Raw genomic sequence first — 15637 nt, 5'->3', positions numbered from 1 at the left:
ATGCAGCTAAGTGCTGTGTATATATACTATTAGGTCCACGAGTTTCTGGATAGTGTAGTTTTGCCTCTGTGCACCACTACAGTCTGTTTTAAATCAAATTAAGTAGCCAATATGCGACTGAAGAGCAAAATTTCAGCTTTAATTCAACAGCCCCCAATTTTCAGAGGCTCTAAAGTTACTGGACAAACTAACAACAAACATCCAAGTCTAGCCTGAAGTCTAGAACCTGTGGACAGCACCAAATGCTGCATTTCCATTTCTGAAAAAGGATGAATAATATACTTTGGGTCATCATCTATTTGCATCGTCATCAGTAAGGCTGCAGCATTTGGCTGAATCTGAGCTCAGAGTATAGCCAAGTATACCTCAGAATTCATCCAGATACTATCCTCAGTCACATCATCACTCAGCACTAGTGACCCGTTCCACTGGTAGCCGTACTGACGATGCCACCTCCACCGTGTTTGACAGTGAACGTGGTATAGTTCAGATCAGGAGCGGTTTCTTTACTTTTCTCTCCCAATCATTCTGGTACATGTTCATCTTTGTTTCATCCATCTAAAGACTTTCTGCAGGAGTGTGCTGGCTATTTAAAATGTGTTCTGCCAGAGTCTGATCTGCATTGCAACCCTCTGTATTTACATGAATGAAAGCGTCTCGTTGTTGTAGATTTTCACATCTAGCTGCCTCCTTGAGAGTGCTTTTGATGTGGTTTGAAATAATTCTGTCTTCATGCCCTCCCAAGTTTTTGCTCTCTCTGATAGTTTTCCTTCACTTGCATCTGCATCACTCTAAAACCTCAGATGGAGAGTTCCATCGAACAGCTGTCCAGTTACTTTTGAGCCTCTAAATATGGGGGGAATATAAAAATGACTGTAATACCTACTGTGGTGGTGTATAATCATTTTGCTGAATTTGACACAACTGTGACTACTTTAGAGACGGTAATGCAAGTTGCACAACTTCAACCGAGTTATCAAAGTCAGCAACACTACAGAAACTACTGCACTTCCCTGGTGCTTGGAAAAATGAATAGAATCATGAACTGTGCAGCGCTTTTCTTTGCTTTCTTTTTAAATGCAACACTGGCTATTATGATAACATATTCTAAATTATTACATGCAACGGCAACCTCAAGAGAGTGTATTCAATCATGCATGTAATACACAGCAAAATCTTTCAGGATTTATCTTATTATTATTATATGTGCTGCTGTATTTTACAACATGATGTGGGCACACTATAAAGGAAATCAAGCAAGTGTGATAAAAAAAATAAATAAAATGAATGCAGCTGGTTTAAGTAAATTAATGCAGATGTAATGTAAAAAGATGATTTTTGTGACATTTTCAATGGTTTCTTACCCGATCTGGTTCATTCCTATACACACACAGCACTATGGCATCTTAAAATGAACTCCTTGTATACTTTTAAGCGCTTAAATTACCACCCATAGTGTTAAAATATCCATGCAACACACAACATTGTTTCAGAAACAAAAGCTTTGTAAACATATTTAAGAAAAAAGACAATTTCTGTACAAATAGGTCTTGAATTGAGTAGGTCTGAATTTGTAGCAGAGTTGTCACGGTCTGGCCCAATTGGTACAAAAGCAGAGAGGGGTTGGAGAGTTAACACAGTAAAGGAGGGACCCACGGGTAACTCATCAGTTAAGGAGTCTGTGTTAGCAACAGGTTAAAAGGGAACTGGTTCATCAAGGAATCAGAAGGACGTAGGGAGTAAGCATAATGCTTTCTGCAGTTTTATTCAGAGGAATGAAAGGATTCAGTTAGAGGGACAGATTTATTTACTTTGTGTATTTTGTTTCTAACGGTGTGCCTAAAACAAGAAAAAGGCTGCTTGCGGTCAGGATGTTAGTGACGTATGTGCACGTGAACGTTGTTTTTCTAGCAATTGATAAAAATGATGACAAAAATGTAACTGTGATGAAAATAACATGTGCTCATGCTCGTCAGGCTCTCGATTCATGCATGGTTTTGCTTCGGTAATGACAGAAGGTGAGCGGCATGCATGGGTAGGAGGTTTAGGAAGAAGAGAAATACTGTACCAATTGGCATGGGGCATCCAGCCCATCCAGACCTGGCTGCCCTGGTTCCCCCTTTTCACCCTTAAATCCCCGGAAACCCTGTTTGTAAAAATGACCTCGGAGTGTTACTGAGAGAGAGGTGGACGACCCTTACCCCCTGCATCAGTCCACTGCGACAGACACAAGGGGAGGGAGAGGGAGGAGCTGCCCTGTGAGCTTGCGAACCCAACCCAATGTTGTTGTTGTTCTGCATTTGAACAGTTGAATTATTAGGAAAGTAATACGCTTTAATATTTAGGTTATTTTGGTGGTATTCTGGTTCTCAGCACAGCCAAAGGGAGCTCCTTCCTTCCTTGTTTGGAGCGACCGCTCACAGTTGGGACATACCAATGGGCAGGGTGCATCTAATCCTGGGGCACCCTGTTCTCCTTTCTCGCCCTTAGGCCCTTTTTTGCCCTTCTTTCCCTTCTCCCCCTGTGGATACAATGGTTTGGTCAAGTTAAGAAGCATTTGTCAACAATAAGGACTGCTATTAGGAGGGATTAAATAAGGGAGGCTATGGCCCACAGAGAGGAACGACACATGGTCAGTGTTAGGTAGGAGGGGATACCAAACAATACCGGCTACTCTAAAAACATTCCTTAGGGCAGGAAGTAGACATAAAAAGGGAAGTAGTGAGGTGGGTAGGAAAAATTGGAAAAAACACTTCATAGCCAAAGGGATGTCAAGGGCACAAAGGATGAGAAAGTGTAGCAGGGAAAAAGTCCTCCAGAAAGACAGAATAAAATTTTACTACACACTGAAAAAGTCCAAACTGTATCCCTGTAGAACAGAATATTTTCACATACTCAAATCAACTGTGTTAGAAATATCAGGTTTGGGAAAGTACAGCAACACTTAAAGGTTTGGGGTGATTTTCAAAATAAAAGTATGTATGTGTAGGTGTTTTAAAGCACATTGTTTCCATCTAATTTAAGATTTAATCAGAAATAAATGAAATAATTTATAATAAATGAATAGTTAATTAATTTTCAGTCAGATATGTCACAGACATCTAATGCAAAGAGCAAAAACAGCCTCAAAAAAAGCTTTTTCTGTCCTTTGAAAGAGGGTTCATGTGATGTTTGCAGATGAGAGCGTGATCTATAATGAGAGCAGGTAAAAGAGTGCCTGTAGTGGTGGAAGTATGCTCTGGAGTGAAGAGGAATGAGAGTTAGTAAAAGCAAAACAGAATACAAATAGGTGTAAGAAATAAGCAGGTGTACACTGTAAAATGTAATATTGTATTTAATTAAAAATATTAAATAGGCTGAACTCAGTTTTTATCAATTTGTTATTAGAACTCAATTTAAATAAGTTACAAGTACTTTTTATGCAAAAACGCTGATAAACTCAGTTTATTTGAGTTGTCTTAACTTAGAAAAACTAAGTAAGCTGGAAGTTTTGCTTCTCAGTGCAGAAGGATGAAAGATGTGTTTTGAAAATGCCACGTCACTACCGTCCTCCTCCCTCTCGGATCAGTCCGCATGTTCATGGTGCCAGCATTTGTTATGGAATATGTTGAGCAAACCTGGAAAAGCGTCAGCTCAAGAAATTATTGTTTTCATTGGTGTGAATCTTTACCTGATACACTGACTTGGTGAGTAAATGTTTACTCTTATTCAAACTAATTTTGTGGCTTCTCTTAGTTTAGCACCAGGTTTATAACCTTGCTAGCTAGTTAGCGTTAGCCTAGCGTTGCTGCTGCCGCTGGGCTCATGTTACTTAAAAATTAACACCACAGCCTTAAAAACCTTACATAAAAATATGTCTGTGAAATTTTCTGTTGATTGTTTGAAATAAAAAAGTTAGATAAGAGCCCAGACAAAATTCTTCGGGAGGTGCATCCATTACGGGTGGGGTGTGCGGGGTATTTTCAATCCATAGCCATAACTAACTAACTAACTATATATATCATGTTTAACCTGAGTAGCAAAAGACTGCAGGGTGTGTGTGTGTGTGAAAACAATATGCCAGGAGTTAGCTGTGCTCGGGGACTCTATGAGCCTTGACCTCCCGGTCAGCTATCATGCTGGTGGATAACAGAGCTCTCTGGAAACGTGGAAGCATTTTTGCAAATATGTGATATTTTGATAAATTAAGTAGATATTTGAGCATTACACAGCTACATTCTTGGCTGAAAATATCTTAAAAGGTTATTTTGTGACCCAGAAAGGGTAGTCTGGGGAAAAGGAGGATTGCATTTGTCAGCCTCGGTTATCAGAGCCTTTGTACTTGTAAGCGCGGCAATGGCAGAGGAGCGAGGCTAAAAAAAAACTTATTACTTTTTCTGGGTCACAAAATAAACTTTTAAGATATTTTCAGGCGAGAATGTAGCTGTGTAAAGTTCAAATATCTGTTCGATTTATCAAGACATCACATATTTGCAAAAATGCTCAGATGTTTTCGGAGAAGTCCATTTTTTTTCATGCTTTGTGGCAGCTTTTGAACATCTGTGGCATCTATTAATGTCAAATCTAGCCTTTATTTAACAACATAAGCAATCTCTATGTTACAATAATTGCACAGCCATTAAGGATCAAATCGGTTTCTGAAAAATGTTCTGTTTTTTCTCCCTCTGCTTGCTTCTTACTGTCTTTGAGGTTCGGGACCAGCACTCCTGCTGTTGGACAGAAAGACATCAGTAAGTATTTTGGTTTTCCAATATATTAGCAACTGTCAGTGACATTTATATTAATCAGGCTGAACTTTAATCATACTTTAGATCAGCCTGTTTTACTTATTGTTTTATTTGTGCTTTGGTTTGGGGAAGTTGTTTCTTTACTGATCTTTTCCTGTCTTCTGTTATTAGACTTGAAATATGACTGCACTATGCTGTTGCTGGTGACTCCAGTTAATTCTACAAGACATGCTGTGTAAGTAAACAAACAACAGTTTGTCTGCATTTCTTGAAAGATCACATCCCCCAAACTTAGTTTAGAGGGTCTACACTGTAAATAGTGAAGTCTGCAAGTTTTCTAACAGCAAAATTTGTTTTGTTCCCAAATCATTTTGCACATCATTAAAATGAAAGTTATTGGCCATGTTTGCATAGCCCTTTTTAAAATGATGCTTTCGTGACATTATTGTGTGTTGGGTGGTGGTCACGGCTATCCAGACTGACAATTGGGACATTGAATGTCACCTCTCCGGTGGGGAGGGAGCCTGAGATTGTGTAAATTTGAGTCTGTTTTATACCAAATGCAGAAAAAAATGTTTTAAGAAAGCAATTCAGTTCATGTTCCAAAAAATATGATTGTTTGCTTGCAGGACAACAGGAGAGATGAGTCCTCCGTCACAGATAGTGTGGTCAGTGAAGATGGTCGCCTGCAGGTTCAAGCTCATTGTATCTCCAACCCACATCCACTGCCACTGTACTTAAAGAAAGTTAAAGACTTTGTCTGCACCTACATTTGGATCACCTCGATCCATGACAGTCATTCAGGCAGTAATGCCTGGACTGGAAACAAGCCATCCTTAAAATAATACAACATTCCAGCTCATGTGTTGGAATGAAAAACAAATGTGTTGTTTAAATTAGAGACTGCACTTGTGACAGAACAACAAATATTTTCTTTTGATTATATAAATAATGTAAGTACAAAACAAACTTGTGGTAGGCCTAAACTTATTTTCAGAATAATTACATCTGAGACTTTGTTTCATTGTAAGATTATAACAGTGATGCCAATATAATTGTTTGTTGTTCAGCAGAACAGTGTCCAGTATGTTGGCTGTTATACTTTGTTGTGTTTGAAAATAAAAGTTGGGCTGATTTTAACATCATTACAAAAAGTGTTGTTAATTATTTTTAATCATATTCAGGTTACCACAAATTGTTTTTTCATTTAGTTGAACTTGAAATGTTTGTCAGTAAGTAAACAATTAGTACTGTACAGTGAGAAATATCAAGTTATTCTTAATACTGCAGACTTGCAATGTATAAGTTGTCCTAACAGTCGTCTTAAGTAAGCTTTACTTAGTTTTTTTGAGGCAACAAGTTTCCTTAATTTTTTTGGGTTCTGGGAACTAACAAGGCTGTACAGTGTATTCAAAATGAGTAAGTTGCCCTAACTTGGTCATCTTACGTAAACTTGATCCAATTTTTTTGAGTTCTGGGAACAAATGAGCTTGTACAGAGTACTCAAAATAAATAAGTTGTCCTAATTTAGTCATTTTTAGCTAAGCTTTACTCAATTTTTTTGAGGCAACGAGTTTCCTCAATTTTTTTGAGTTCTGGGAACTAATTAGATTTTACAGTGTAAGAGTGGAGATGCAAAGTGACATCTCTTCTGTGAATGAGTTTAAATACTTTGGGTCAACCATTGAAAGCAATGGACAATGCACAAGAGAGGTGAAGAAGATAATACAGGCAGAGTGGAGCGGGTGGAGATTATTGAAAGGGAAGGTTTACAAAATGGTAGTGAGACTTGCTTTCATGTATGGTTTGGAGAGAGTGTCAATGTGAAGGAGGTCATGCAGAGGGTCAGCGTGACAAACGAGAATGCTTCATTTAAGGTAAGATGAAGGTATGTGGTGGCCATTAAAGACAGCTGGAAGAAGATGGAGAAGTTAAAGTGTTCCTGTGATGGCTTCTCATGGTGGGAAATTCCAGATTTCATAACATGTGTGTACTTCTCCCTTCTCAGAACACCTGAACATGAATAATAAGAGTTGGGAAGGCCTCAGTGAACTGCTGTACTTGGAGGAGAAGTACATGTATGAAGCCTATTTCAGCCTTTATTTCTCTTCAGCATATGTTGCTTTAATCAGCACAACAGTTTTCAGCTATGCAAACATTATCAGTTAGATGAACCCTCATCAGCTAATACGATAGATTTGTTTGAAGTGGTTGAAAATGAGCCTGTGTAGAAATTCCTTTAAACATAATAAATGATTTATGATGAAAAATACATATAAAATATGAATTTAAAGTCACCCCAAACTTTGAAGTGGAATTGAGTTCATGCAAGTTATTAGCACTCACAGCTACCACCCATAACTCATTAAAAGTGTAAGTATTTGATTATTGTGTATCATCCACACTCTGCCAGATTCTTATCAGACGCTACCTGTACAAATACACTAAAGAGGCGCAGCGCTACAATCTGTTGTGCGTTAGAAATTGTCGGTAAACATGACGACTCACAGAACACGCCACGGAGCAGCAAAGCGTCTTTATATAGGATACAGTTTCTTAAAGACATCTACTGAACAAATCATGCCTGTTAGTGGTGCAGAGACACACACGAGTAACACTGAAAGCTACAGACTACTGTAAACACAAGCAGGGAAAGGATTACCAACAGGCTCAGCAACTCAAGGTGAAATGCTTTAAGTTTATGTCCATGCGTGGAAACAACAGAAAATAAATAAGCAGGAATTTTAAGAGCCTGTTGTCAATGGACTTGTTTGGGCCAATACATCAAAATCAGCTTTAAATGACTTAGATGACACTGGATTTGATGAGATGGCAAATCACTCAAAAGTGGAGAACAAAAGCTGGTTTGAGAGGACTGAGGATGACACTTTAAGCCACAGGTGTTGAACTCCAGGCCTCAAGGGCCGGTGTCCTGCAGGTGTTAGATGTGTCCTTGATCCAACACAGCTGATTTAAATGGCTAAATGACCTCCTGAACATGTCTTAAAGTTCTCCAGAGGCCTGGTAATGAACTTATCATTTGATTCAGGTGTGTTGACCCACAGTGAGATCAAAAACCTGCAGGACACCGGCCCTCGAGGCCTGGAGTTCGACACCCCTGCTTTAAGCAATGGAGGACTGCCGTTATAGGACGCTATTATTTAATTGGCTCTTGAGTCCATCTGTCGAGGAGGCACAACTGCTGTACAAAAGACTGAGCCCAAGCAAAACATGTTCACAGTATCTGTAAAGGAAGCTCATTAGGATAATAATGGCTAATGAAATTAGCAAATTAAAATGTACTGTGGTCAGCTACTGAGTCAAAGTAGGCAGGTTTAATAATGTCAGTTATTATTGAGATTATAGCTCTAAAGCATCCTGTCACTGTCCATTGACATCAGCCTTCTGTGTAGTTATTAATGAGCCGTTACAGTATATCTACATCTACCTTTTCTCCTCTTTCCCCAACGTCGCCTTTTTCTCCCCTTAAGCCTGGCAACCCCTGTAAAAGCACAACTCCACATTAAAATCTGACGCACGGGGGTCCCGACCAAGGTCGGCGTGTGACGAGTCGGCAGCGAGAACGCGCTCGCCTTTGACACGCACAGACATAAGAGGCTTATCTTGCCCTTGCAACGCTAAAAGCAAGACATTTTCAATCAAACTTAAAACTGAAAGCTTTAAAACTTAAGACCAAAAGAAGAAGAAATAGCTGGGTGTAAAACAAAAATTATATTTATGTAGTTAACTTCTAAAGGGCTCCGTAACCAGTAACCGTAACCAATTTACGCACAACAACACTTACTGAATTGAACACACAGTGTATGAGAACTTTTAGAAGATCAATCAGCCATCTTTCTATCATTCACTAATAAGATAATTAGCATCAGGCAAGGAGGAGTACTTATTATCCACAAAAAGCAGCACAAATGAACAAAAAGTGCCTGAGATGACTGATGCTATTATGGTATATCATGCTATCAACTTGTGATATGGAGATTTGCAAAATGTGGAACATATGAGGCAGATCTGATGAGGCGTTCCTCTGTTATACAAAGTATTTTTCAGTTATGGGTTGGCTTTCTTTCTGTATATCATTTGGTGCTATACAACTCGTATTCAGGAACTAAATTATGGACATTTTAAATAATGCTGCATCAGATTCTGTGGAGTTACACTTTTTTCTTGTTTTGAGATTTAAAATATATATTTTAAAGCTTTTTCCTAAGTATTCCTCAACCAGAAGAAGCTGTTTGATTCCTGTTTTCATCACTAATTCTTTTTTCCTCAAACTTTCTTGTTAAGAACAAAACTAAAAGAAAGTCAAACAGACTCACATCCAAGCCTGGTGTTCCAGCAGCTCCCTGCAAATAGAGACATGAGCCGTATTATAATCAAAAATAGGTATTTCACACTGTATCAATACTTTTTTTAATTTTTTGTAACAATAAATACAACATAAATGTAGACATTGAACTATTTCAAACTCACAGGTAGTCCATAGGGTCCTCTTGGCCCTGGCTCACCTGGTGCTCCTTTCTCACCCTAGTTTAAATACATCAGTGTTGTACTTACAATGGCAGGTAAAAGGTTAAATGAATTAGGACCAACCGATATATGAGATTTTTTAACACCAATATGGATATTTAGTGATTTACAACTCTGATAATCTGATAAATGAGACGATATTTTTCCTTTCAGACACACAATAATTCCTGAATACTTTTTACAAGCAGTTATTTATGAGCCCTTTCTATGATAACATGACAGTAAACTTTATAATCTTGTTTTCCTGGCACTTGAAGTGATGGATTACTCATTTACACTCTGCTTGACTCTGATCAGTTGGTTAATGTAGCACTTCCAATGACTGTGCTAACAGGGGAATGGCACAGTGCCCTCTGGTGGACAAACTATACCACAGCAACTCTCGCTGCTGAATAATCTCTCCTTTATTTATATAATTAATTTTAATTTATTGGCCATTATAAAAAAGTGGATGCTGTATTGACAAACATCTAATGTCGGCCAATAATCGGTCACTATATATATCGGTCTGCCGTTAATGCAGAGTATCATCAGTAAGATATAAGAAATGAAATGTTGATCTTACAATATCCCCCTTCGGCCCAGCTGGACCAGCAGGACCTGGAGGCCCATCCATGCCCTGCAGAAAACAGTGTTATCATGGTGAGTTTACAACCTTGGGTTAGAATAAGCACGTGTTTCAGAATAATTAAGGTTAATGCAAATGGTAGCAAAAGCCACATATAGCCTCTGCATATATATTTATACATGTATATATATAATACTCCTGGTTTGACCTACAACCAGCACACAGAAGTGTAAGACGTGCATTGGCCACAAAGGACATTTACGCTGCTGACACAGTTAATGTATGAGTGTGTGTTAATGCTCAGTTAATGCAACACGGGACAAAACAAGAGCCTTGAAATGCCTGCTCTAACAGTGTTGCGTATGGTCTCAGTCCTCTGAGCTGAAGTGAGTGCGGACAGTCTTTTTTCTGAGCTATAAAAATCTCAAAGAAAAAAAAAAAAGGAAACAAAACTTGTCTTTTTTGGTAAAAATGATATAAACAGTATGAGGTGGCATGGCTGAACAAAAAGAAAAATAGGAGAATGAGGGGACTGTATGGAGGGGATACTGTCGAAGTAGATACTGTACGAGTTAGGTGCTGAAGCCTCTTGGTCACATGGCACTCACCCTAATTCCAGGCTTGCCGTCCAAGCCGGAGGCTCCCTGTGTGGTTATGGAGGTATGAGTGACATGAACAAGGCGGGATTAGTACCAGATGAACACTGTTATTAGGACAGGTTGATGGCAGGGTTTACAACAACTAAATTACACTGTGTGTTACAAAGTAGTCAGCCCAGGCAAATGAAAATGAGCACAGAAAATGGATTATAGATGCACACACGCACACACACGCACGCACACTTACATATACAAACACACACATACAAATGTGTGTACTAATGCACAATACAATACAAATGAGGGATCTCTATGGTGTAAAGAAATAAAGAAATAAAGGGCAGGACTGGCTGAAGACGCCCTGTGGTGTGTGGTTTCACTTACAGGGAGACCCAGAGGTCCACGGTCCCCTTTGTGTCCTGGTTCTCCTCGAGTACCCTTTGCCCCATGCAAACCAGGTTCACCCTGAGAAAGAAAGAGAAGCAGGAGATGCTTTTGTTTTACGTTTCAGGCTCACTAAATATTTATAATAACTACTTATAAGATAACCTGACTTTGGCTTAATATTGTACACGTGAAGGAATTGCATGTTCACTTTGTTGATATTTACCTTTGGTCCAGGAAAGCCATGGGGACCCTGAAAAACATTTAAAAAGCGGCTCACATTAGGTTACAACTACCTGGTTCGATTATTTTGAATATATTTCATTTCTATCCCCACATTTCTTTTCTATGTTCTGCTGGTGGCCCGAACCGTTGCACATAAATTGTTGTGAAAGCTGCGTTGAAGGGATGGATGAAAAGTAGAACAAGCGCAGCACCGTGAAATTGCTCACAGCGAAAAACTGACGAGGGCTCCCTGTGTTTTATTTTTACTCTGTTCCTTGGTGACTTCATACAAGCAAACACCGCTGTGGGATTAAAGAGGAGTTAAGCTGGACTGGGCCGCAGATAGATGGGAAATGTAATTAGTGACTGACAGTCTATATATGTAAGGTGAAGGAAACGCTAGCGTGGCTCCAAATACCCACTTCTTCTTAAGATATTGGGATTTTTTTAAAAGGAAGCTGTAGACTTTTAACCTGCTGCTGGACACTGTGTGAGGAAGGATGGAAGGAACCACGGCACTACAGTGCAAGCTTCTGTGTTTCTGAGACATTTATTTGTAATGACGATACTGTGCTGTTGTCTTTTCGTTCGTCGTGAGTTGTCATGTAACATGTCATTAGGGTTATTAGCATATGCTGTGTGTCTAATACAAGTGTAGTTTGTGTCCACTAATGAAAAAGGGGGTTTTCAGGGCAGCACACTGACCATAGGTCCTGGGGATCCATGGGGCCCTGGTGGCCCTGGAGGGCCAATTATCTGAAAACATTAGGAGAGAAATGATATAATAAAAGTGTGAGTCAACAAATTTATTACATGTTATTTGCATTTCACAATAAAAGCGTGACTTGTAGGGCAGATAAAAAAATAGAGTGAGAGCAAAAATAGCGCTACAAAGTGGAAAAGTACAAAAGTGGAAACTATTTTCGAAACACAGGTGCAATTATTTCATTTGAGTATCAAGTGCAAAATATAAGACATGCTTTTGGTACAATTAGCAGCAAGTAAATCAGGTTGCACACTTTATTTGATTATTTTGATCCCGATATTTTGCACCTTGAGAAAGGAACTCCCAGAAATGCGTATGGAACTGGGTCAGCTGTAGAAATCTGAGTGTCCACCTCTTACATCACTGCACTCTCTTTTTAAATATTGTTGTTACTATATTTTAGTCTAACTTACAGAAGGACCTTGAGGACCTGGGAGTCCTGCATCTCCTTTATCCCCTTTCATTCCATTGACACCCTAGAGGAACAAAAGTTTCATGAGATCCACATTGTGTCTGCCGAATGACAGGCTGAGAAGGTAAAAGTTTCAGAGGCATTTATCAGAGTCTTCTTACAGGTAAGCCAGGTAAACCAGTTGCTCCTTTCTCCCCTGAAGCTCCGGGCATTCCCATGTCTCCTTTAGAGCCTTTGTATCCCTAAGAGGGGGTAGAAAGTTACCCAAAGAGGTCAAAATGATTAATTTCTATTTTCACTGTAGCTATTAATTGAGAATGGGTTTAGTACTGGCTACAAAAAACTGTCTTTTCCCCTGATATTCTCTAACAGACACTGTCCTGTCTGTGCTGGATTGTCATATTAGACATTTCAAATAATGAGGTCAACAAATATGCAGGTAATCCTTCTTCTTGTTTCTTGTTTATACGGTTCAGTTACGTCTGTTGATTTTCGGTTCTGTTTCCCTGTGTATGTTACTCCCAGTTCTGTGTCTTCCCCACTATGTTGGTTGTAGTGTCGTGTCTTCAGTGTGGGAGACTGTCGCGTCCCCTGTGCTTAAGTCTCCCTCGCCCTTTGTGTCTCAGAGATGTCTTTGCCTCTGTGTCGCTCGCTCTCTACCCCTCTGTCTTATCTCCTTCTCTGGTTTACATGTTTCCCCTTGTGTCTCGTTCCATGTCTTCCCCATCTGTCATGTGTTCTCCCCAGCCGTCACGGTCTCTGTATTCGTTTCTTAGTATGTCCGTGTCCCATCTCCCGTTTCTATTTCCCTAACGCACGTCTGAAGTCTGCGTCTCTGCGACTCCTGTTTTATTTTGAAAGTCTTGTGTTCCGTGTTTAATGTGTTTAATTTTTGCTTCCTCTGTGGCGACATGTTCATGTGTATCTGCTGTGTTTCCACTTCCCTCGTCACCCTCATGTGTATTTATGTGATCTGTTGTCATGCATTCACTGTCAGGTTGTCTATGTTTCACGCCATGTTACTATGTATCCAGGCCAGGTTTCATGTTAGGGGTTTTTCACGTTTAGCTTTCCCAGTTTAAGTTATTGTTTAGCTTCGTCTTGGTTCACTTTTTCCCTTTGTTTTGTAGTTTGATACCAGACATAAAAAAACGGCTCGATTTTTGTTAAGAATCCCGTTTTGCCTTTGTTTGTCTACACTTAGGTCGTCTACTCTTGACTCCACATGTTAAGGTTAACCAATGTAAGTAAATATATATATACACACACATGTATAAGATCAACTTACTCTTTCTCCATCAAGTCCAGGAAGACCAGGCAGACCGCGATCCCCCTGATATGACATTTTTATGACCACAAATTAAACTAAATTAGCTATCAAGTTACATAATGTGACTTGTAAAAGTCAACACTTGACATCATAATCAAACAAACATACACACACACATAAGAAATTTACCTTTATGCCTGGTGGTCCCGTTGGCCCAGGAGGCCCAGGGGGACCCTGGACAGAAAGAGAGACAGATTTCTCTTCAACACGTGCGCACAAGCGTGAATACATCACAGCTGTAATGAAACCTACGAAACAATGCTGTGAATTACGTTTTAATTAACACTGGCACTGGCCATAACACTGAAAAATTACGTTAGGAATCAGGTATTAACCATGAACAGGACGCTCAACACATGCAGAGGTCACAACAGTGAGAACATGTATGACAGAGTTACACACTTTGATGTTAGGATGTGAGGGCTGCATGACTTCGACAGCTGAACCATAAATTCTGCCATTCTGACACCGATTTAGGGTGAAATGTTCACACTGTCAAGCATCTGCATTTTTCTGCTCTGGGGTTTGTAGTTCTTAGTGAAAAACAAGGCTACACATCCGTATGCTTATTTTAGATGTAGACATGTTGGAAGGTGGAATAAACTATTACTGACTCAAACCTCAGCCTTGGGGATTCTTGACTGCTATACGTGATGCGATTTTGACAAGAAGAGGACTGAATGAGTTTGGAAAACCCTCTTAATGCTGTTTAATAGACATTCAAGGACACAACCAGCAGCTCAGGCAGCATGTAAGGTCGATCACAGAGAAGCACAATCGCAGCACTGAATACAGTTTTATTCACTGTCAAGCAAAAACGTTGCTGGGTGAGGGAGGACAAGTACAACGGGGCAGCACAAACCGGGTCGGGCCCATGCTCGGACATAGATGGATCACACTTTGGAGATGAAACGATACACAGAATACACAGAGCCTATTTACCGTAACTGTAATAGTGGTAATCTTCTGCAGTAGGCCATAGGAGTGGAAGTGGGGAAGAGGTGAGAGATAAGATTGCAGAGGTCACATGAAAAGAAACCTTTGTGTCAGCACATTTCTGCACAGGAACACCCTCAACGTCTATAGAGCTCAACCTAAGTAGCTTCAAATGAAGGCATTGCACTGGATTATATTTCTATACATGTTTATATTTTTTCCTTTTTAGTCATTATGTTATGCAGGCAAATAATTCACTTTTTTTAATCTGGCAAGTAAGCAGTGAGGAAGGTGAACCATTCATAGGTAGGTAGACGCATCAAAAATAAAAAGGAATCGTTTTCCCCTCGTCTTTTACGTCTAAGGAACCGACCTGTAAAGCTTCCTGAATGTTTCCGTTGTAGTCGATGATTTCCGTGGCACCTTGTTCTCCTTTCTGCCCAGGTGGGCCCTGCACATGTCCAACACCATTAAACACATTTTTATTTCACACATGATTACATCATATCAAAGAATTACAAGCTCAATAGAGTGCCTCCCTTTCAGAAATCTGCCTAGGCTTAACTACTGCCCCCTGGTGGTGATAACAAACCTCTAAGGGCAGCAGATCTGCCTCAACCTCATCCTATTGCTAGCATCTTCTCCTGTCAGACCAAATCTCTGCATGTTCTGACAGCATCCATAAACCTTTTGTGTGGCTCAATATCTTTGTTCAGTTGTCCTGTATATCCTCTTCTGCACATCTCCTAACTATCTCAGCCTTGTCTCCCTTTTTATTTTGTCTCCAAACCAACACTCAAACTGAGCTGTCACTCTGATGTGCTCATCCTAATCACATCCTAGAACTGCAGTGCTGTATTAGAAATTAAAAGGTTTAGCGTATCAGCACACAGCATCATTGATTATCTTTAATATGCTTGCTTACCCTTGGTCCAATGAGCCCCAAGTCTCCTTTATCTCCACCCTCGCCCTAATATGAAAGACAAACAACAAATACTGAACTCAAGGCACATTGCCGTCACGCCTTCAGCCACACACTTTACATTTTTAAAGATGCTGAGGCCTTTTAGTATTTACAGCCTGCATTTGACAGAATGAAATAGCAACTTTTTGTATCTATAACCTGTTTTTAAGGGCGATGA

General features: G+C 39.7%; 1 protein-coding gene across 1 annotated transcript in view; it reads right to left on the bottom strand.

Annotated features, from left to right (window-relative positions):
* Nucleotides 1–15637, bottom strand: part of col25a1 (collagen type XXV alpha 1 chain) — a 159093-nt gene that overhangs the window by 3642 nt on the left and 139814 nt on the right. Inside the window, exons 21-36 of the mRNA XM_085154860.1 lie at nucleotides 15421–15465; nucleotides 14869–14946; nucleotides 14502–14525; nucleotides 13689–13733; nucleotides 13518–13562; nucleotides 12391–12471; nucleotides 12231–12293; nucleotides 11757–11807; nucleotides 11053–11079; nucleotides 10827–10907; nucleotides 10452–10487; nucleotides 9841–9894; nucleotides 9219–9272; nucleotides 9065–9091; nucleotides 8176–8229; nucleotides 2435–2521 (exon numbers count right to left, since the gene is read on the bottom strand). Of these exons, the coding sequence (XP_085010986.1) occupies nucleotides 2435–2521; nucleotides 8176–8229; nucleotides 9065–9091; nucleotides 9219–9272; nucleotides 9841–9894; nucleotides 10452–10487; nucleotides 10827–10907; nucleotides 11053–11079; nucleotides 11757–11807; nucleotides 12231–12293; nucleotides 12391–12471; nucleotides 13518–13562; nucleotides 13689–13733; nucleotides 14502–14525; nucleotides 14869–14946; nucleotides 15421–15465 (852 nt within the window). The remainder of the gene's footprint in view (nucleotides 1–2434; nucleotides 2522–8175; nucleotides 8230–9064; nucleotides 9092–9218; nucleotides 9273–9840; nucleotides 9895–10451; nucleotides 10488–10826; nucleotides 10908–11052; nucleotides 11080–11756; nucleotides 11808–12230; nucleotides 12294–12390; nucleotides 12472–13517; nucleotides 13563–13688; nucleotides 13734–14501; nucleotides 14526–14868; nucleotides 14947–15420; nucleotides 15466–15637) is intronic.

The sequence above is a fragment of the Neolamprologus multifasciatus genome, chromosome 3 (assembly GCF_963576455.1).
Source record: "Neolamprologus multifasciatus chromosome 3, fNeoMul1.2, whole genome shotgun sequence".
Taxonomy (NCBI): Eukaryota; Metazoa; Chordata; class Actinopteri; order Cichliformes; family Cichlidae; genus Neolamprologus; species Neolamprologus multifasciatus.
Note: the sequence above shows the minus strand (reverse complement) of the source record. Positions and strands in the feature narration are given on the sequence as shown.